At 35.3% G+C, this 22,586-nt stretch overlaps 1 protein-coding gene across 4 annotated transcripts in view; it reads right to left on the bottom strand.

Annotated features, from left to right (window-relative positions):
• The window catches only part of TBC1D4 (TBC1 domain family member 4), a 237,751-nt gene that overhangs the window by 36,896 nt on the left and 178,269 nt on the right, over positions 1-22,586 (bottom strand). For 2 of the 4 annotated variants that reach the window (XM_012520059.3, XM_071208258.1), the window contains exons 9-11: positions 8,401-8,475; positions 6,849-7,075; positions 4,909-5,073 (exon numbers count right to left, since the gene is read on the bottom strand). In XM_012520059.3, coding sequence (XP_012375513.2) covers positions 4,909-5,073; positions 6,849-7,075; positions 8,401-8,475 — 467 coding nt within the window. The remainder of the gene's footprint in view (positions 1-4,908; positions 5,074-6,848; positions 7,076-8,400; positions 8,476-22,586) is intronic. The other 2 variants (XM_012520062.4, XM_071208259.1) reach the window with 1 other exon arrangement.

Below are 22,586 nucleotides of genomic sequence, written 5' to 3'. Positions count from 1 at the left end.
TTAAAATAACATATTTCTTAAGAGAATGTTTAATGCATACTGATCTGATTTAATAAGGATTACTTTGTTGGAAATTGTACAGAAGAAGGTGTTTCAGTGACCACTTAGAGAGATTCAACTTTAAAAAGGATGCAATCTTGTTTAATTCCCTTTTGGACAGCATAGTTACTATTTTCACAAACGTAACCTCTACCACCAGAACTGGCTTCGCAAAGGTGTTTCCTGCTGAGCCGCACCCTGATCCTCCAGCACCCATCCTTTTAAGTCCAAATAAATGAAACCAAATAAACTTACACAGATTTTGGTTAAATCTACAATTAACCATAATGAATTACAATGGGAAGATAGATAAGAAGACTTCATAAAAGTGGTAATTATTTCACAGAAGGCTGAAAACGCTTTCTCAATTTAAATGCCTCAAGAAAAGCTGCATGCAATAAAATAGTAACAAAACTCGGACTTTTTTTCTACAGAATCCACAGTACAATTTAACTTGTAATCATATGAGGTTCACTAGTAGTTTACGTAAGTTCTAGCTTTCAACCATCATCCTATGGAAAATTTTTACTAGTTAAAGAAAACTTAGATTAACCTATTCTGGTGGAAATTAATATATAGAGTCTGATCTATGAGTCAAAAGAGGAAGATGAGTCAGTGGAACAATGGTTAAAAGAATAAGAATGTGGAGAACAAAGAGTTTTATTTCCTAAACTCCACAGTCAATGCAGGTTTTTTTTTTTTAATTTAGGTACTGTATATCAAAATTTAAAATGTCCATGAGTAGCTCATTTGCTTATTCACATCCTTATAACTTAAGATAAAGAAAATTATTATATCAAGGAAAAGATCTAAGTCTCTCTTATAAAATAAGGAAAATGTATAAAATAAAGAAACAGTAAATCAGATGATTTCTAAGGTAACAAACAGACCTAATTCTCTGCCTATAGTAGCTAAAAGGGTACAAGACAAAATTAACATTTCCAGAATGTTAATTTAACATTTAATGCTCCTGCTAAGAAGTATTATTTAAATGGCCTTAAACTCAATCATACACACACACACAAAAGTATGGAACAATTACAACTTTCAAAAAGTTACTTTCTGTAATATCAATGTGGCAAAGTAATTTTTGAGAATATTTTATCTCCTTGGAATATCTCATTCTAGTCCAATATTTAACACTATGTTTTCACTCCAGCTCGAAAGAAATCTAAATGTTTTTGGCTGCAAACTGGATGAAGAGTAAGCATTCCTCTGGGTATAAGGAAAGGGTAGAAACTGGAACAAAGCAGAGAAGAGTCATTTGCAGTTAGGTAATTCAGCAGTGCTTCTGCATGTTGACCACAAAAAGCATGGGGCTCAAGAGGGAGAGATGTCATCACACATGTGGTCAGAATTCCAGAATAAGGAGCTAGGTGTTTCCCTGGGTCTAGGCCACTGGGAGGGCTGAAAGGCCTTAGCAGTGTCCCAAAGGGACCAATTTGATAGGAATTAAGATGAACAGAAATATATTAATAATCCTCTCCAGGAGAAAACCAAATTAGATTTTATGAGTATGTTTCTTTTAGGATGCTCATTTCTGCATCATCTTATAATTTGGAATAAACTCATCATATGTACCTAAGTACTTTCCAACCTAGCAAACTATTGAAATTAAAATTAGGTTTTGATTGAAGGTCACAACATAGATCTGAGGAAATGTCACAGAATAGAGTAGAAACAGGATTTCTGCTTGCAATCAACATATTTATGGTCATTCCTGATATTTGATTACACCACAAGCACATTTTTTCCTATTACTCGTAGTATCCCAAACTATGTCATGCATTCAGGAGACAACCAAAAATCCTTTTTAACAAATGATGATACTCAGTTAGAAGCATATGTTTCTTTTAATGAAAATATTTAGAGACCTCTAATCACCTTGATTCTGAAGCAGTGTCCTGTCTAGTACAACAGGAAAACAAGGAATGCCATTAGCACACACAGAGAGATACAGGTCCAAAATCAGGATTAAAAAGGCATTTCCATAAGTCATCAATTATTCATTGAGAAGGTTAATTTAATTATGAATCATAATGCTATTAACCATTATACTATTTTTATCAGTGAATATAAGAAAAGTATAGACGTGAAACTGTACCACAAAGTAATTTATCAGTGAAATCTTATTTTCACATTGTAAAGATTTTTAAGAACAGAAAAGTAATATTATCATTTACTTTCGTTTAATGAACTTCAATACAAATAATTTTTCAAATATAGATGTAAAACATAAGCAATTTCAAGGAATAATAAAGATGCCTGTTGATAGAAAGGATTATAATTTTATAAATGCATGTTATAAAATTATACCATATCATACACAATTATAGATGCAGTTACTAAAAAATAAAATAGCATTAAATCTTTTAAAGTTAATTTGAAGATAAAACAAAATACATGCTTAGTCCCTTTCCTTTATCATTTCAATGATATGCCAAGAGCCCACTAATCAGCAAACCATAGTATTAAAAAGATCTTGACTCCTTTTTACAGCCTGCTTAAAAACAGAAACCTGACATGTTTTTATTTATTTACCTTTTTGGCGCCAACAAGGATTTAACCAGGGACCTCGCACATGTGAAGCATGCACTCAACTACTAAATTACACATCCTCCACTGACACGTTTTTAATAATTAAGAACAGTTGTCTTAGAAAAGGATGCCTAATCTGAATTTTAAATTTCAAATTGATCTGCCTTTGAAACAAGTAGTATTTGTTAGTCTATACCCTTATCCTCCCCTCTATCTTATTTGATTATGCATATTTAGAGACCAACTAAATAATAATGCTAATAAGACAGATCAACTATCTCATTAGCAACTAATAAGATATTAGGAAAAAAGAATAATTATAATTCATAGATTGTGAAAATAAAATTATAATTCATATTATTGTGACCTTTTCCTCTCATTATTCTGGATAGTTCCAGATATCACAGTAATCATGTATGCATGAGGCTCTCTCTGAAACAAGTGATAGAGATATAGAGTTGTAAAAGCACTGAATTAAAATCACACTCTTGCATATCCTTGTTCCTAGGAAATAAACACTAAAGTATTAAGAGTAAGGGGTCATTATGCATGCAAAAAGAAATAAACGTGTGTGTGTGTTTGCATGCATGTAAATGGACAAGAGACAGATAAATCAAATGAAGAAAAATGTTAAAAATTGGTGCATCTGGTAAAGGATTAATAGAAATTCTCTGTAATATTTTTACAATTTTTCCTTAAACTTGAAATTATTTTAAAATACAGAGAAGAAAACATTCTCCCAAGGTTGTAACAAATATATTTAAGTCTTGGTGATTAACTAATTGAAATAAGCCTATCAAGAGTATCTTTTGCCCAGCAATTTTACTACTGTGTAGATACTCATAAAAAAATGCTCATGAACATATAACTAAATACATGAACAATAATATTCAACACAGTATAGTTTTAATAGCCAAAAAACTAGAAACAACCCACATGTCCATCAGTAAGAGAAATTATGATTTATTAAATTGAAATCTATATAGCCAAAAAAAACCTAAACCAACACATAAAAACAGGAATGGATTCTTCACCACCTTCCTTCACTCGAAATCAAATTCAGTGTTTGAACATGACTTTGTACTAATTTAGAGGAAAGTTCAGATTCAAAATTATATCAACCCAATATTATCTTTCTTGGAGTGAAAAAAATTTAGCACACATAGATAAAAGATACTAAGATATAATTCAAGGGCCAGTCAAATTTAACTACTGAGTGTTACCAAGTTATATGTTAACTTTTAGTATTTCCTAACTCTAGAATAAAGGAAGCCTAAAGAATACCCAGGACTATTTTGGTGCACACAGGCTGGATGGCAGCACATATTCCTCCCTTTGACTAAAAAAGTTGCCAATTTGCTAAGTGAGCCATTAGAACAACCCAAATGCCTAAGAATGGAAAATGAGCAAGAGAATGGGTAAAATACAGTCTATTAAATGGAATACTACATCAAAATAAAAATGAGTAAACTAAAGCTACACATAAAAACAGGAATGAACACTCACAAACTTCTAAACTACCGACAACCCCTTTACAAAAGTTCCCAAATTAGTGTACCATTTTTCAAAGGGTGCCAACACCATAAGAATTTGAATGCTTGATAAGATTTCATCTATTACTGCACATGAAAAAGAGGCAATTCTCAAGGAAAAAACAACAACAACAACAAAAAACCTCACCACATCTAACTTTGCTTAGCTAAATGAGCAAAGAACAAGATTTAATAGGCTAGCTATTGGCAATACAGAGGACAAAAATAAAACAGAATGCCTGTAAGTATCAAGAGATCCCTCATACTAGCTAAAAGAGTTGCTTTCAACATGATATTGTACCCATTATGTGACACACATTGAGAGTCATAAAAGTAAATCTATATCTCTGAAAAATCAAAGAAATGCCTAAGTAATGTTTTATATAGTTAAATATAAAAATATACCCATCACTTTAGAATAGTTGTTTAAATCAGTAGCTTTTGAATTCTGTGTTATGTACAGGGAGGCTAAGAAAAAGGCAGATTTGCACAGGATGTGTTAGTACTGGATCTTGTTTCAAACAATACAAAACTTAGATTTTAAGGTCCAAGGCAAAGGAACAGAGTGCAAAAAAATATAATTCAAAAAGTAAGATTATCATAAAAAAATCTTCAAACTACTGGTTTAACATTACTCAATAAAATGATTTGGAATTGAAACTAATATTAGAAACAGATTAGAACAAGCACAATGTAAAGATGCATAAAGTCACTCCAAAATTAATTAGCCACTTTTTAATAACATATTAGTATATCACTGCAAAATTTTTCTTTGCAAAGCAGAGGACGCTGATCTCACCTGATTTCATTTTCATACTGTGGGGACAGTCTACCTGAATTCTGGTAAAAGCTTTTCAGGAAAGAGGGGGCAGTGAAGGAAGGGGCAGAGAAGGAAGTATGAAGACTTGGAAGACTGGAGGAAGAATTACTCTCCTTGTGCATGCGTCGAACTGTTGGAAGAATGCTGAGTACAGAAAACACAGCAAATTTGTCTTAAGTCATATTTCAGCAAAATTTTCATTCACTATGAATAAGCATATAAAAGGTTCTTGCTGTTAATTTAATTTCTCCTATAAATGCTTGGGGCTGGATCTCATATGGAAAAAAGAGCATGTACTTCTCTACTTAGATGACTATAGCCTAGTTTCACTTTTCAAAAATTAAACTCCTCATCTGTGCAGCATTTCTAGCCACATGTGTTTGTCTCCAAAGAATTCTTAACAATTTTACGATAACAAGTTGTTTGTTTTACATGCAAAAATCACTTCAAGGGGGGAAAAAAAAAGGTAGAAAAGCACAAATAATTATAGGAAACAAGTTCCAGAAGGAAAAACTGGTTATCAGTGGTTCAAAGACTTAACTACTTTAAAGGTAGTTGAAATTCAAGAACAACATGTTTTGTTTTTGAAGTCATCATAACACCTTTAGATTAACAAACACATCTGTGTTTTTTCCTGAAGCCTGTGAAATTGTACCACTATAATTTTATCCACAGCCCTAAGTCTTCTACCTAGCTTTTTTAGAAGACTCTTTCTCTATCAGGTTTTTACAATGAAACACATAGTATCCTTTCACATTATGTAGACATTGTTTGAACTGATATGTAATAAAATGTACCTGTGGCAAGAAAAATATAGGGAAGAATATGGATATCATATATAGCCTAAAAGAATATATATTTTTAAGTTCTTGAAAATATTTCTTCATGGGAAAGAAGAGAATAATTGCCTTGGATAAATATGAATGCAGTGGTCATTTAAAAATCTTGCTATAAATACTTCATCTCTTTCATCTAAAATCTAAGGAATACTTAATTCTGTTGATTTTTTTTCTTTTCATATATCTTAAAATTTTATTTTTTCATCTCAAATCATTCAAAAAGCAATAATACAGATTAAAATGTATCCTTAAAGGAAATGCTCGTAAATTTCCTAACAAATGATGTAAAAATTAGCTTTCTCTTTTTAAGTAGAGTTCCATTTTCCCCTATACCTGGCATCTCTCTCTCAGTGTTTCCCATGTCAAACTCATAGGTAAAGAGGAGAAACTAAATTAAATCCAGGATATAAATTTTGATTTCAGCTACCACAGTAAGAAGCAGAATCATTCTACGATTCCAGGTTTACCCCTTTTACTATTTCTTACCAGATGTCAATAAGTTCTGTTAAATTACAGCATATAAGAAAATTCTAATGCACATTTCCTATCAATTATGGTAGGCATATTTTTATTTATTGCTATCATTTTACTTTAGAAAAATATTTAATGGTTCTCATGTTTTGTTTTAATTTATTATGTAAAACAACAGAGACAAATATTATCTCATGTATGAAGTAAATTTTATTGGAATATCTTTTGTACATTTAACAGGAAGTCCTATTGCTATGTTATTTCAGAACTTGCTGACTTTGTTTCTTTTTAGTCATCACAGAGAAGATGCTAACTTGTGCTGTCAGCAGTTTTTCAGTCAAAACAATCACATGTTATCTTGTTTTCTCCTGTTTTCTGAAAGAGAAAAGGTTCTAGTCAAATGCTTTAACTTGTCTCTCCACGTGTGCCCTAAATCTTGCCTTGTTTCCCTTAGTAACTGAGGTTTTTATAACTTACTTTATTTTCGTGGTCTTTGTAAATTCTAAATGTTGGCTATGGCACAAAGTCACAATAGATCTTTACATCACAGTGATCAAAACAGAGTGGCATGAGAATTTTATTTCCCATTCTAGAGAGGTTCAGACTCACCTGCACTGTTCGCTGGAGCTCTGCCTCAGAAGAGGGGAGCGAACACCGGGCGCCCTCCCATCCTGTAAATTCAGCTTTCTCTTTGAACTTGAAGGTGGGTGGCTGAACGTGTGTGCCCGCCTTCGGAACTGCAGGGAGTCCGAATCCTCTTCAGGGAACGTTTGCCAAGCTGGGGACAGTGGGGAGGCTGGTGGCGTCCCTGGTGGAGTGTCTCCTGGGGAGCAGTCCTGAAAAGCAAGCAGAAGTGAGGGCTTCCTTTCCTACAAGGACCATGTCAGACCTGCTTAAACACAGTCCAAAAGAGACAAAAAAAAAAAAAAAAAAAAAGAGTGAGTCATGACAAAACTGTTTTCTCTTTTTTTTTTACTCAATCCATGCTGAAGGCTAATCAGTTTCACCACAACCCATTTCTTCTGATAAGCAGCTTGAAAGGCAGCATCTGTGAAGATTGGTCAGAAAGAGAAAGGGGTGATAAGAAAAGGTACTCTTTCCCCGACACTTAGTGGTAAACGCTCTAAATACCATACCTCTCACTGAAGGCTGAAAGATGAAAAGAGATCATGACCAAAAGAGGGTGGAGCCTGCATTTATGTATCTACTAATTTCCGTGACATATCAGTTACATGCTTCCTGTACTGTCAAAACAATATTCCACTGACTGAGCATCCAGGTCTCAGTGGCAAAGCCTTCAGGAAAATAAAATAAAGCCTGTTAAGTATCTGCCTATGCTGTGGATGTTCCTATCCAACTCCTTGTTGACTGAGGTAAATTTTTTAAGAGACAAAAAAAACAGGAAATGAATGAAAAGTGAGCTATGCTGGATTGCATCTCAGATTACATAGGTGGGCATAATAAATCTTTCCATTTAGACAGGTGTGCTATTTATACTTTCCAGAACAAGAACTATTTTAGAAATTTTTAGCTTGATAAACAGGGGTTAGGACTAATAAGAATCAGAGCTAGGCTGAAAACCTCAATTCCATCAACAGAAATTTTAATAAGAGTTTTTTCAATGTTTCTTAATTTTAAAAATATGCCTCAGGTTAGATGCTTTCTATCAGAACAAAGAAACAGGAAACCAAACTACTGGGAAATGTCTGAGATAAAAACAAAGAGCTCAAGATTATAATTATAAAGGTAAAAAATGAAAAGAAAAAAATAGGGGAAAGAAAACAAAAGGAAAAACAGAGCACTCTACAAGTATAGTAATTACACGGCTAATTTTTCTATTGTTTTGAATGAAAATTTGCTTAAATACTGTCCTTCAAAGTATAACTCCAAATAGTAAAGAGCCTGATTGATAAAGCATAATTAGCCTGTGTGTGGTATGTTCTGTACCAACATGAGAAAGCTTCAGATGAATAATGAGCAACATCTTAATATCCAGAATCTTCAACAACATTTACTTAAAATAAGAAAGCCTCAAAAATTTATTTTTTAAATAGCTATCATGGACTCACAATAAAATAAATAAGCACGCATGTTACTATATCAGCATCGGTTTTGCTAACTTTCAATTAGTACTATAAAAAGGGAAGCTCTCACTAGATACCTTCTCTGAAGCAAGACTGTTGGACCGTTCAAAGCTGTCCACACTTCCAAGCCGACCTCTCATTCTGTTAGCTCCCTGGATAAAGAAAATAAATTTAAATCCTTCTTTTAAATCATTTTTACTTCAAAACTACAAAAGGCAGTTTCACAATGCATCTTTATGCAAGCAGTAAATTTATCCTTTTGGGATTCACTCAAATTTGTTGGCAGTAGTAACAGCCAATGGCAGCATGGCAAACAGAACTAGTCACGATCTATTTCCATTATTTCTCAATCAATCATTAGATAACTACATTTTCAGATTAAGCCATTTGAAGTTATTTTGGTTACAAGGTTAACTGAATACTTAGTGATAGTCCCATTAACTCCTTGTTTCATACAGAAAATGCAAATGTGGAAAATCCAACAAAACAAACCAAAGAAGTTTGCAAAGAAAATGATTTAAAATTTTCTCTGTACATAAATCACATTATGGGATTAAATAAACACAGGGTCAAAAAGAAAACAAAGCAAAAAGAAAAGAGAGCTGCATTCTAAACTTTGAGTTTTGCTTCATTCAGCCATAATTCAAAACCACCTCAATAAATCATTTCACTCTAGAAGTCTAGGTATCAGTCGGTCTTGCTTCGATACTGGTGAATTGTTTCATGGTATTTTTTTTGGCACTTGGTCTTTTGTTATGGATTTCATATATGTATACTCCCTTCATCTTACACAGGAGGAAAATGAGGCTAAATATTGAAGGAACTAGAAGAGCAAGTTGAGGGCCCCAACATAGACAAGGTCTTATGAGACAAAACACAGAACGAGGAGCTCTACAAACTGTGGAATGCATGAAAGAATTCTAAAAGGAATGACCCAGGAATATGTGTCAGATCAATATGACTGTGACCCCGCAAAATAACATAATGTTCAGTATTTGAATAGTACTTTATATTTTTTAAGTTTGTCTTCATACATTCTTGTTTGTTTGTTTGGGGAGGGCAGATTGAACTTAATTTTTAATCAAAGTATTACTGTGACAAAGTTTTGAAAGTCACGCTGTGCTACCAACTTTCTAATGAAAAGCATCACTCACCAACACCCTCTCTCTCACACCCTGCATCACACTCCTACCTGAATTACTTATATTGATGCTTCTGGTATTTAGTTTGTATTGCTATTCCCTAATCTTTTGATTTTAGACACTATCTATTGATTTCTCTATTCTGGAAAGTGAGACCTTAGTCTTCTTATTTTACTACTCAAGACTATTTGTAGCAGTTTGATATGGTTATGAATTCCAAAAATAAATATTGGATTATGTCTGTAATCTGATCTGTACCTGGGCATGATTGAGTTATGATGAGGGTGTTGAGTCTCCACCCCTTGGTGGGTGGGGACTCACAGATAAAAGGCATGGCAAAGGACAGAGCTGAGGGTTTTTGAGGTTGGCGTACTGATCTTGGAGTTTGAAGCTGAAGTCTAAAGCTGGAGCCCAGGGAAGTAAGCCCACAGAGGAAAGAGAAGCCAGCACCAGGAAGAAAGGAACCTTGAACCCAAAGAGAAGCAAGACCCTGGAAGGGAGGAATCCAAAGAGAAGCAAGCCCCAAGAAGGGAAGAACCCAGGAAGCCTGAACCCTCACAGACGTCAGCAGCCATCTTGCTCCAACACATAAAAATAAACTTTGGAGAGGGAAGTAACTGATGCTTTATGGCCTAGTATCTGTAAGCTCCTACCCAAATAAATACCCTTTATAAAAACCAACTAATTTCTGGTATTTTACATCAGCACCCCTTTGGCTGACTAATACACCGTTATACATACTTCCTTCTTTTTTCCCCACAAACTAAAGATACCCTTTATTTCCAAGCACACTCTTTTTTGGGAATAAACAATTGTATATTTTTCTGATGACAAAAACTATCCTTCTACAGCAATATTTATTTTACAGCAACATTTATAAATATTTGTGTAAGTAACAAACACACTAATAAATCCTTGTATCACAAGTTTTGGTAAAATCAATATAGTAAAAAAAAAAAGAAAAAAGTCAGTATTGTGTGCTTATATTATTATGACTGTAAATACTGTTTGAAACTGAGCCACATATTTTATTATGATGACATCCATATCTAGTACAATTTTTTTGTTTGTTTTTCATGGAGTAAACTGTCTCAGCAATCACTAATTTATTGCCATATTCTCCAACAGATCTCAATATGCTTAACAGCACATAACTCAAATATAATTTTTTCTTTTTCTCTGAGCTTCCTATTACAGAGCCTCTTTCTTCTTGTCCCAATCCAGGTTGCAACTTAGGTTTATTGTACGTATCTTCTAAATATTTTCCTTCACTATTAGCTTGGAAATTTTCTTTGACCCTCTTGTATGATGGAATTTCTGTTCCTTGACCCTGTGTCTTCCTCTTTCTTAGCTTACTTCCTCAGCTTGGTGGGACACATTCTCCAGGTACTTTCTGAGAAAGGGTGATAGGGAAGAAACATTTTTTTTTAATTTACATTTTTTAAATGTTGTAATCTCTCTTTATACTTCATAAATAGTTTGGCTGAATATAAAATTCTGGTTGGAAACTTTCCTTCAGAATATGGAAGCACTGCTTGAGTATCTTTTGGTACTGAAGTATAACACCATGTGATTCTTAATCATTTGTGTGTAACTTTCTATTTAGCTCTGGATCAGATTCTTAGTTTACCAGGGGTATTCTGAACTTTCACAATGATGTACTTTTATTCAATATATTGTGAATATATTCAATATATTGTGAACTTACTGAGCCCATTAACAATCTGGAAACTCACATCCACTAGCTCTGAGAATTTATTTTTATTATTTCTTTGAAAATTTCCTGAATACATCTTCTCTTTCTGGAACTCCTACCATTTATAGCTTTTGTATTTCCAGACTTATACTTTCTTTTTTTAAAGAGGTACCAGGAATTGAACCCAGGACCTTGTACATGCAAAGCAGGTGCTCAACCACTGAGCTACACACGCTCCCCAGACTGATCCCTTTAACCTATTATCTTGTTCTCTCCAAGTTTCCATTTATTTGTCAATTTTCTGAATTTTTCTTCAACTCTACCTTCCTAACCTTCTATTACAATTTTTTAGTCTACATTCAGGAAATATTAAGAGTTATTTCTTGTTCTCATTTGACTGTTCTATATTTATGGTTTCCTGTACTTGTTTCATAAAAGCAAGATTTATTCTTATCAGTGTGCCTTAGTTTCTCAGCTGCTAAAAACAAATACGACAGGAGTTTACTGGCTTATGGTTTTTAGGCACATGGTGATATCTTCTCCTTTCTCTTCCAGGTCCTTGACTTTCAGCTACTGACTACTCCTGGTGGCTTCTCTCTGTGTGTCTGACTTTCACTGTGTTTATAAAGGACTCTAGTAATCCAAATTACTTGATTTAGTTGGACCATACCGTAACTGAAGTAACATCCTAAAGAGCTCTTATTTACAATGGGTCCACACACCCCAGAATGTGAACCAAGACTAAAAACATATCCAAACTGGAGTGCACAAGTAAATCCACAGCACTGTATATATTAATGATAGTTTTCTGTCTTCCCAGGCTCCTTACATTTTCTCTGTTTCCTACAAGTTCCTTGAGTTTCTGTTTATTTTCCTCTATCTTACATATTTAGAGGATTTCCTCAAATGCCTTCATCTTCAAGTGTCATATGGTAAAGAAAGGCTGGCTCTGACAAGTGCATTTTCCTCTAGAGTGACAAGCAATTTTGTTGTGGAAACCTAAAATGCCATTATGTATAGATGTTTTCTCTGGAGTGGATCAATTTCTCCAGAGAAGAGCCCTCCAATCTCCTGCATAAGGGGTGGAAGGTTGGTAGTGGGGAGCTGGGGCAGGTGGGGGAAGGGGTGAACTCTGGAAACTGAGTCGGTTAAGAGGACTACTTGAGTAGTCTCCATGTTTGGGACAGATTTGCTTTATCTTTCAGTTTGGTGTGTCACACTTGCCTTCCTCTGTCCTTGGTGTCCCTGAGTCAAAGCCTCTCTGGTTCCATCTGTATGAAGCATAATCCTCCAATTTCCTTCCATAGTCAGGAAGGTGGAGTCACCTGACTGCCCAGATTGGGGGGGAGGAGCTGGTGGTCTAACTGCATCTCTACCTGTTTTCTAGCAGTCTTCCAGGCTTCAGTTCTACCCACTCAGTCCTGTCTTCTGAGGTACAAGGCCCTTAAACTATTGAGCCTTTGGAGGCTCTATAACAAATCAGCTTGTTTCGAATGGCATATGCTACCACAGGGAACTTCTCCACTCTGCCAAGACAGTTATCACTCTTCCTCCCACCTGCTGTGATTTTCTCTTCTGTGCTCTATTTCCCTGTGGGTTTATATATATATATATATTAATTCTTTATTAATTTCAGGAGTATTTTAAGGAAAAGTAGAGAAAAATGGATATATTCAACTCACCATGTTGCAAACTTTTTCTATAAAGGGCCGGCTAAAAATTTTGTGAGCTATGTATAGTCTCTGCTACATATTCTTCTGAGCATTGTTTAACAATCCTTTAAAAATGTAAAAACCATATTTAATTTGCTGCTAGCACAAAAACAGGCTGGGGGATGGATGTGGCCTACAGCCTATTTGCCAATGCCTATGCTATCATTTAGTTCTCACAACCAACTGATTATTATTTCTACTTTACTTAAAAGGACAGGAAGGCTCAAAAAGTTGAAATGATTTGCCCAAATTTACAAAGGTAATGGCAGAGAAGACCTCAAAAACTGACATGAAAATGTTATACATTAATGAAGATTGAGAGAGTCAGTTGTCTCATACCTACATGCCATCTATTGGTAAATAAGTTACTTATAAAAATAACAATTTATAAAATAACAAGATCCCTCTTATCTCTTAACAGAAAATAAGTCAGCAATTCTATGCTAAGATAAAAAGCCAAGATAATACTGAAGTGCATAAATGGAAGTTAGGTAACATGGACATGAAGCAATGTTTCCATTGTAAGTAGCCTAAGGGCAAATAAAGATTATCCAGAGTAGCAGGTTATAATTATTCTAAATCTGACAGTTTCAGAGCTTTACAACTAGAAGAGATATTTTTCAAAAAAAGATGGAGTTTCTTAGATAAGATACCAAAAGCAGCAACAAAAGAAAAACATAAAGTGAATATCATCAAATTTCAAAACTTTTATTTTTCAAAGGACATCATCAAGAAAATGAAAAGATATCCCACAGACTAGAAGAAAACTTCTGTATATCATATACCTAATAAGGAATATATATAAAGAACTCCTACAATTCAATAATGGAAGTACAAACCAATTTAAAAACTGGGCAGAGGTCTTCAAAATATACTTCAACAAAGAAGATTACAAATGGCCAAAAAGCACAAGACCACAGGCTAAATATCTTTAGCCATCAGGAGAAGGCAAATCAAACTCACAGTGAGATATCAATTCCCATGCACTAAAATGGCTTCAATCAAGGGGTCAGATAATAAGTGTTGGTGAGGATGTGGAGAAATTAGAACCCAACTGATGGTGGGAATGTAAAATGGTATAGTTGCTTGTTCCTCAAGAGGATGTACAAAGAGTTACCACATGACCCAGCACTCCTACTCCTTGGTATTTACCCAAGAGAAATGAAAATATATATCCACACAAAAATATGTACACCAATGTTTATAGCAATATTGTTATAATAGCCCCAAAGTAGAAACAACCCAAAGGTTCAACACCTGATGAATGAAGAAATACACTGTGGTATATCCATACATTGGAATATTTTTCAACAGCAAAAAGCTATTAAGTATTGATGCACGCTACAATATGGATGAACCTTCAAAATACTGTGCTAAGTGAAAGAATCTAGTCACAAAGGACCACATAATCCTTGATTCCATTTATATAAAATGTCCAGAATAGACAAATCCATAGATAGAAAAGATAGACTGGTGACTGTCTAGAGCTAGGAGGCTGGGGCTAAATGGAGAGTGACTGCTAATGGAGGCTGGGTTTCTTTTGGGGGTGATTACAATATTGCAAAATTGACTGTGATGATGGTTGCCCAACTCTGTATATACTAAAAACTATTGTGTTGAATGTATAAATGGATGAACTTTACGGTATATAAATTATATATCAAGAAAGACTTTAAAAAAAAAAAATAGATGGAACAGGTAGAAACATGACTTAGACAAAGAGTTAAAGGAACCCAGATAATTTTGCTAGAGAAGTACGGTGACCCTAATGTAAACAGTCAAAGGATCTTAAGAGCTTTTAGTCACAAAATGGAGATAAACTATTTGGTTGTTTATTGAAACAGAAGTAGGAGGTATATGCCAATGCTACAGAATGAAGAATTTTTACTATCTGTGGTAGAGTGAATCCCTCAAAGACATGTTCAAGTCCTAAGCTCCTTCCTATGGGTGTGAACTCATTTATAAACAGATTCTTGGAAGAACCTATTAAGGTGAGACCAAACTGAATCAGGATAGGCCTTAATCTGATATGACTGAAGTCCTCAAAAACAAAGAAAGTTTGGACAGGGAAGTATAAGCCTCAAGAGAAGACAGAAAAGACACATCACCATGTGGTGAAGGCAGAGATTGACTGCCAAGAAGTTGTCTCCAAACACTACAGACTTCAGAAACGGCATGACCTGTCAATACCTTGACTTTGAACTTGTAGCTTCCAAACTGTGAAACAATAATTCCAGTTGCTTAAGCCAATCAATCTGTGGTATTTTTCATAGCAGTGGCAAACTAAGACACTATCCATGTCTCTATTACTTCCGATATTAATAATAACACTAATCATATCAATAAAATAGCTGCATCTAAAAATTATTGGATGCTTATCATGTGCCAAGTATGATATTAAGCATTTTACACTGTATTATCTCATTTTATCCTCCTAATTCTATGAGGTAGGTAGATAGTAAAAGCTCTGAGAGATTGTCTTGTCCAAGATTCCACAACTAGCTAAGTGACAGAATAGTGAACTGAACACAGAAAGTAAAATTTAAGAGTGAAGCTCCTGAGCTCTTACTCTACTACCTCCCTAATGTGTAGCTTTGTGAAAAGTGGAATTACAAATGAAACTGGTTAGCCTACACAGTTTAAGTGTAATTTTGCAAACCTCTTATAAACTCATCAAGGCTCTGTCATTCTTCAGTTCTATACTATAATATGACATAAATAAACAACTATATATATGGCTAATAAGTTATTTGTGTGTGTGGCCAAGAAGACAATTTCAATAAGTAAGAACAATAGGTATTATTATGAAAAAAAGTGTGAAATGAAGACTGATTTCAAAATGATTCACACTTTATATTAGCACTTCTCCTTCGGGAAACTTCAACTTAGTTAAAAGCAACAAACAACACAAGATTATCTTTTGACCTTTAAATAGACAGCTTTTCAGTTTTACTATATTACGATTTGGTAATAATATGTATCAGTGCTTTCCCTTGGACCCACTTCTAATTGTTAATGAGCTGAGCTTCTAAGTATTTTTAAAAGGGATCCTATTTCATAAACAACTATAATTAGCTGGGGGGGGGAAAAAAACCTGACATTTAAAAACGGCATTAATTATGGTCCAAACTCTATGACTGGAGTGTCAATTTTCTACTATAAAACTCAAAGAAAAAAAAAGGCAAGTTTTAGAAGTACACAAAACACCTTTTGCCATGTAACCTTTAATATAACATAGGTAATTGCCAACCTTCCCAAGTCCATTCTGCTACACATGATAAAAGCTAAACCTTGTTAGGTCACATAATTTATACCACTTGGCAGCTCTTTGGAACAGAAAAGCTACAGTACCCACTTTGACCAAAACAGACTGGCTATATCCTTGCTGGAAGACTCATTACAGCAATTCAAGGCATGCTTAAGAGACACTTCAAAGTCAACCGCACAAGTATCATGTAGAATGCCAAGGTGCTAAAAGGGCTAAAGCTAAAGAGAGTAACACTCTTATAAACCCTTTTGTCAAGAGATTTAATTTGATAGAGGATTCAGAGCTTACCACTGTAGAAGCCTCCTTGTAGACAGAGTATGAGATTTTCCCAAGTAACTGACATTAAATCCTCATGAAAATGTGAAAAAAACAGGTATTAGCATGTACATTTCACAAACGGGGGACTGTGGTTTAAAGAAGGCAAACAATTTGTCCAAGATCGTAAATATAATATCTGCTAGGGTCAGGTCTTGAATTCAGGTCCACTCACTATCTACCTAAAATGGTCTTTCTACTAAAATTCTCACTAAATAATACATGTTCTGTTCAGGTAGCTCACTTTGGTGCACAATGTGATACCTGTTTATGATGATAGCACCTGTTAAAATTAGACTTCCCTAGAGTAGTAGCTCTCAAACTTCGCACGCATCAGAATCACCTGTAGAGCTTGTTAAAACCTAAATTGCTGGATCCCACCCAGAGTTTCTGATTCAGTGGACCTGGGGTGGGGCCTGAGAATTTGTATACCTAACAAGTTCTCAGGTGATGCTGATGCTGGTGGTCCAGGACCATCTTAAAGAAGAAAGGGCCATTATTGAGCAGGAATAATCACAAATAATGAATTAAGATGCAAAATCAAGGCTTTGTACAGGCATAACTTGGAGATACTGGGGTTGCGTTCCAGACCATAGCAATAAAGCAAATATCACAATGAAGCAAGTCACACAAATTTTTTCGTTTCCCAGTGCATACAAAAGTTATGTTTCTACTACACTGTAATCTATTAAGTGTCTAAAAAATAATGTACACGCCTTAATTAAAATACTTCATTGCTAAAAAATGCTAAAATCAGAGCCTTCAGCAAGGCGTCATCTTTTTGCAGGTGGAGGGTCTTACCTGATTTTGATTGACTGCTGACTGATCAGGGCAGTGGTTGCTGAAGGTTGGGGTGGCTGCGGCAATTTCTTGAGATAAGATGACAATGAAGTTTGCCACATGGATTGGCTCTTCTTTCATAAAAGATTCCTCTATATAATATGCTGTTTGATAACATTTTACCTATAACAAAACTTCCTTCAAAATTGGAGTCAATCCTCTCAAACCTTGCCACTGCTTTACCAACTAAGTTGATGTAATATTTTAAATCCTTTGTGGTTTTTTCAACAATGCTCACCAGGAGGAGATTCCATCTCAACAAACCACTTTCCTTGCTCATCCATAAAAAGCAACTCCTCATTCATTCAAGTTTTATCATGAGATTGCAGCAATTCAATCACATCTTCAGGCTCCACTTCCAATTCTAGTTCTCTTGCTATTTCCAAACCTGCAGTTACTTCCTTCACTGAAATCTTAAACTCCCAAAGTCAACCATAAGAGTTAGAGCCAACTTCTTCCAAACTCCTGTGAATGTTATTTCAACCTCTCCCATGAATCACAAATATTCATAATAGCATCTAGAATGGAAAATACTTGCCAGAAGCTTTTCAACTGACTTTGCCTATACCCATCATAGAAATCATTGTCTATGGCACCTATTGCCTAGCAAAATGGATTCCTTCAATAATAAGACTTTTGGAAGCTGAAATGACTCCTTGATCCACAGGCTGCAGAATGAATGCTGTTAGCAGGCATGAAAACAACATTTGGGTGACCAGTTGTATTTTTAATGAGTGGTAGTATTTTGAGAAGAATCTTGCTTTCTGAGCAGCAGGTCTCAACAATAGGCTTAAAATATTTAGTAAACCATGTGGTAAACAGATGTGCTGTCATCCAGGCTTGGTTGTTCCATTTACACAGCAAAGTAGATGTGGCATAATTCTTAAGGGCCCCAGGATTTTCAGAATGAGAATGAGCACTGGCTTCAACTTAACAACGTTATCAGCTGTATTAGCCCTTAACAAGAGAGTAAGCCAGTCCTATGAAGTTTTGAAGCCAGTCATTGACTTCTCCTCTTCAGCTATGAAAGTCCTAAAAGTCTTCTTCTTCCAATACATTTTCTACATGGAAAATCTGTTGTTTAGTGTAGCCACCTTCAACAATTATCTTAGCAAGATCTTCTGGATTACTTGCTACAGCTTCTACATCAGCACTTGCTGCTTCACCTTGTACTTTTATCTTATCTTTCTTATCATTCAAGTATTCCCTGGAGAAGCACTTTTAATTTCCTTCAAAAACGTTTCCTTTGCATTCCGTTTGGCTAACTGGAACAAGAGGACTCGCTTTCAGTTGTCTTGGCTTTTGACATGCCTTCCTCACTAAGATTAATCATTTCTAGCTTTTGACTTAAAGTAAGAGACATGAGACTATTTCTTTCATCTGAACACTCAGAGGCCACTGTAGAGTTACTAAGTGGCCTAATATAAATATTGTTGTGTCTCAGGGAATTAGGGAGTCTGAGAAGAAGAGGGATGAGGGAACAGCCGGTCAGTGGAACAGTCAGAACACACACATTTATCAATTAAGTTCACCATCTTATATGGGCATGGGTCATGGTGCCCCAAAAAACAATTACATCAAAGATCACAGATCACCACAACAGACATAATAATAATGCAAAAGTTTGAAATATTGCAAGAATTATCAAAATGTGCCACAGTAAATACATGCTGTTGGAAAAATGACCCAGTAGTCCTGCTCAATGCAGGGCTGCCACAAACCTTCACTCTGTAAAAAAATAAAGAAGATAGCATCTGTTTAGTGCAATAAAGTGAAGTGCAATAAAATGAGGTATGCCTGTATCAGAGTCACCTGTGGAGCTTCTAAATCATACAAATAACTCAACTCTACAGCCAAGATATTTTGATATAGTACATTTAAAGTTGGGCCCAGAGATGTGTATTTTTGCCAAGTTCCATAGGTGATGCTATTGTACTGTCAAAACTGAGGGGAGTGGATAGAGAGATTAGACTTGGTACCAAGCAAAATGTGGGTTCTTCTGCCCGATATACTTCATTAAACATCCGAGTTTCAAAGAGAGACTTTATTTGCTAACACATAGCAAAAGAGGTAAGTGGCCTAAAGGCCCAAAAATCTGCCTCCTTGAACTGCAATAATTCTGATAGTTTTATGGCAGCAAAAGACAGGCAGGTTTAGGCGAATGAGTAATTGAGGTGGGGCTGGCTCAGGTTCCTTCATTAATAAATATTAAGGGCTGAACAGGATGAGGGATGGGTACAAGGATTTTTATGGAGTTCAACCAGCGGAGGGTGGAGTGCCTACCATTTCAACAGAAATGTTCATATTCAAGGGTAACAGCCATCTGGAATAATCATCACAATAGCAGATTTTAGTTAGAAATGGCCATATACAAAAGGTGAGGCTGGTCTGACCAGTTTCAGTAATATCAGAGATTAACCTGTGGCTGGAAAGTAAAAAGGCATCTATATAATCATTCAGTAATCATAACCATTTGCTACTTTTTAACCCTCAGTTACAGACTCATTCAAGTACTTATTTCTAGTAAATAAGATGTTAAAACAAGATGAGAAATATTTAACTTACTAATTACTACCATTTACCTATAAAATTCACTTCAAATAAACTAAAAACCAAGGATAAAATGAACAGAAACATATTGATTTGCAGGAATTTCTCTAAAACTTAGCTCTCAGTTTCCCCAGACCTACCCTCTGCATTTTTCTGAGTGTTGGGATACTTAGGGTAACACCTGGGTCTCCATGAAGGGGATGTAGAGACAAACTCTGAACCTAGCTGATAAACCTGAGAGCCAGCTGCTTTAGACAGCCATCTGTTCTTTCCTCAGTTAAAAAGTTAAAAAAAAAAAAAAAAAAAAAAAAAAACTAATCTCTTTCTCTTGCAAGAATAAGAAGATATCAATTTGTAGGATACTTTACCTTTAAATACAAATACGGATTTCTCTGACAGTATTATAGCTCACTTACAGCTCCTCTTATTCTCTCTTTTTGAAATACAGAGGCCTATCTTTCAAATCCTTAGCCCACCTACAACAATTTTTTTGTTTTAAATTTTGGGTACTTACAACTATTTTCTCAAAAGACCTATACCAATTGATTTTGTACCTTTTAAATATATTTTCCTCATGACAGGATGATTTTAAAATAATATCTTTAAGAATTTTTTGGGCTATTGCCTTTGTTTCTACTGATAACTATTTTTGCTTTGTGAACTTAGGACTCTCCTATAATCTTTTTCCTGATGTAAAAATCAAGAAGAGTTTCATATTATTAAAAGTTGTAATTCTACATTTTTACATAACCTAGGAGGAGCGCAATACAAAATTTTAGTATATTGCTGCCTATTTATTGCTCAGTTGCATAATTCAGCAAAATAGAGTTACGACAAATAAACCTTATAACTGTATAGCCTCATGCTAGTGCAGCCCAACAAATATGCCACCTAAAAGCATGTCAAAGTGTGAAAACACCTGCCATCCAAGTAGTCTTACTATCTGGTATTCACATGAAATATGCTGGGTATAGAAAAATACCTTATTGACAGTATTGCAATGGCAATATTTCTAACTTACTAAAGTCTATTTATTAATGTGTAAAAAAGAATGCCCCAAGTGGGCTTTTGAGCTGTATGTGATAAGCAAGCATACAATAATCTCTGTTCCTCTTTTAGATTTTGAAACAATCTCAAATGGAGGAAAACTTATAAGTATAGTGCAAAAAAAAAAAAAAATTTTTTTTCCAAAACCATTTGAGAATAAGTTGCCAATATAAGCTCAACAATCCCCAAATATTAATGTGTATTTCTTACAAATGAAGACTCTCTCCCATGTAACTAAAATCCAACTTTTCAAACCAGGAAACTAACATTGATACATTAATACTATTTAATCCTCAAACCTCATTCAGTTTCGCTAATTAATCCAGCAATGTCCTTCACAGCAAAGAATCCCATTCAGAATTACACCTTATACTGATTTTTCATAGCTCTTTAGTCTCCTTCAATATGAAACAGTTCTTCAGTCTTTTCTTGATTTTCCTGACCTTGACATTTTTGAAGATTACAGGCAAGGTATATTTGGGTTTGCTGATGTTTCCTCATAATTAGATTCAGGTAATGCCTCTTTGGCGGGAATACCACAAAAGTGGTGCTGTGCTCTTGTCACTGCATTCGGCTGGGGCAGGATTTCAGCCTGTCCCATTGCTGATGATGTTCAATTTGACCACTGATTAAGGTGGTGTCTGTCAGCCTCCTCCATTGTAAAGTTACTATTTTCCCCTTTGTAATTAATAAGTAGTAATTACATCCAGTTCATCATCATCAAACTCATCATCCTTTCAATTATTCATCTATTTTTAATAGAATAGACTCATGATTTCTATTTTATTCAACCAATTATAATCTGTTTCTATCAATTGTTTTGATGTTCCTGTTGTCCCAATCATAGCCAGTGGGAGCTCTTTCAAGCCTTAATGTTTTATGACATAGCCCATCTTTCTTTGGGCACTTTCTTACTATCCAGAACACCAAGCATCTTGTACTTTTCCTGTAGCACTAGAATCAGCCTGTTCTCTTAGAAGTGATAGCTCTTTTAGTGGGAGAAGCCAAAATCTAAGTGCTCAAGGTGCTGTCCCACCAGGTTTATTATCTGGTATGTAGAGAAAAGCTGCTTCCAGGTCCTCTCAGTGTATAGTTAGGGAATATCTGTATTCCTATATTTACATTTATATTTATTATTTTATATATATATATATATATATATATATATATATATATATAAAACCATGAGTACATACTGATACTTCCAAGGTGAATCAACAACACTAGGTTCATTCTGAAGTCTTCTCTTTTCATATTTGTAATTCCCTTCTCCCTGGATCCCATCATCCTTAATTTATACTTATGTGATCTGTCCCCTTGTATGCAACCAATCTCCACTGTTGTCTTCCCACAGACACTGTCCTCACCCCACCTGGCTCTAACTCCCCACGGCCAGGGGGCATGGGTGTTGTCCTCCCTGCTCAGACTCAACTCCACACGCTGGGCACCCTGCTAGACCACTGCCTTCCACACTCCACTCTGGCTCGGACCGTGTGCACTGGGCCACTCTGCCTCGGGAATACTTTCCTCGCTCTCTCAGACTCCCACTGCCCACAGGATACTCTCTGGGCAGGTGCCCCTCTCCCCCTCTGGTTCCTACATGCTGCACTGGGCCACCCCACACTCCATACCCCAGACAAGCCCCAAGGCTCCTCTTGCCCCTCAGCCCCAAGATAACTACCTGACTTGGCCT

Source organism: Dasypus novemcinctus, chromosome 15 (genome assembly GCF_030445035.2).
Source record: "Dasypus novemcinctus isolate mDasNov1 chromosome 15, mDasNov1.1.hap2, whole genome shotgun sequence".
NCBI classification, from domain to species: domain Eukaryota; kingdom Metazoa; phylum Chordata; class Mammalia; order Cingulata; family Dasypodidae; genus Dasypus; species Dasypus novemcinctus.
The sequence above is the reverse complement of the archived record's forward strand: the minus strand, read 5'-3'. Positions and strand labels throughout refer to the sequence as shown.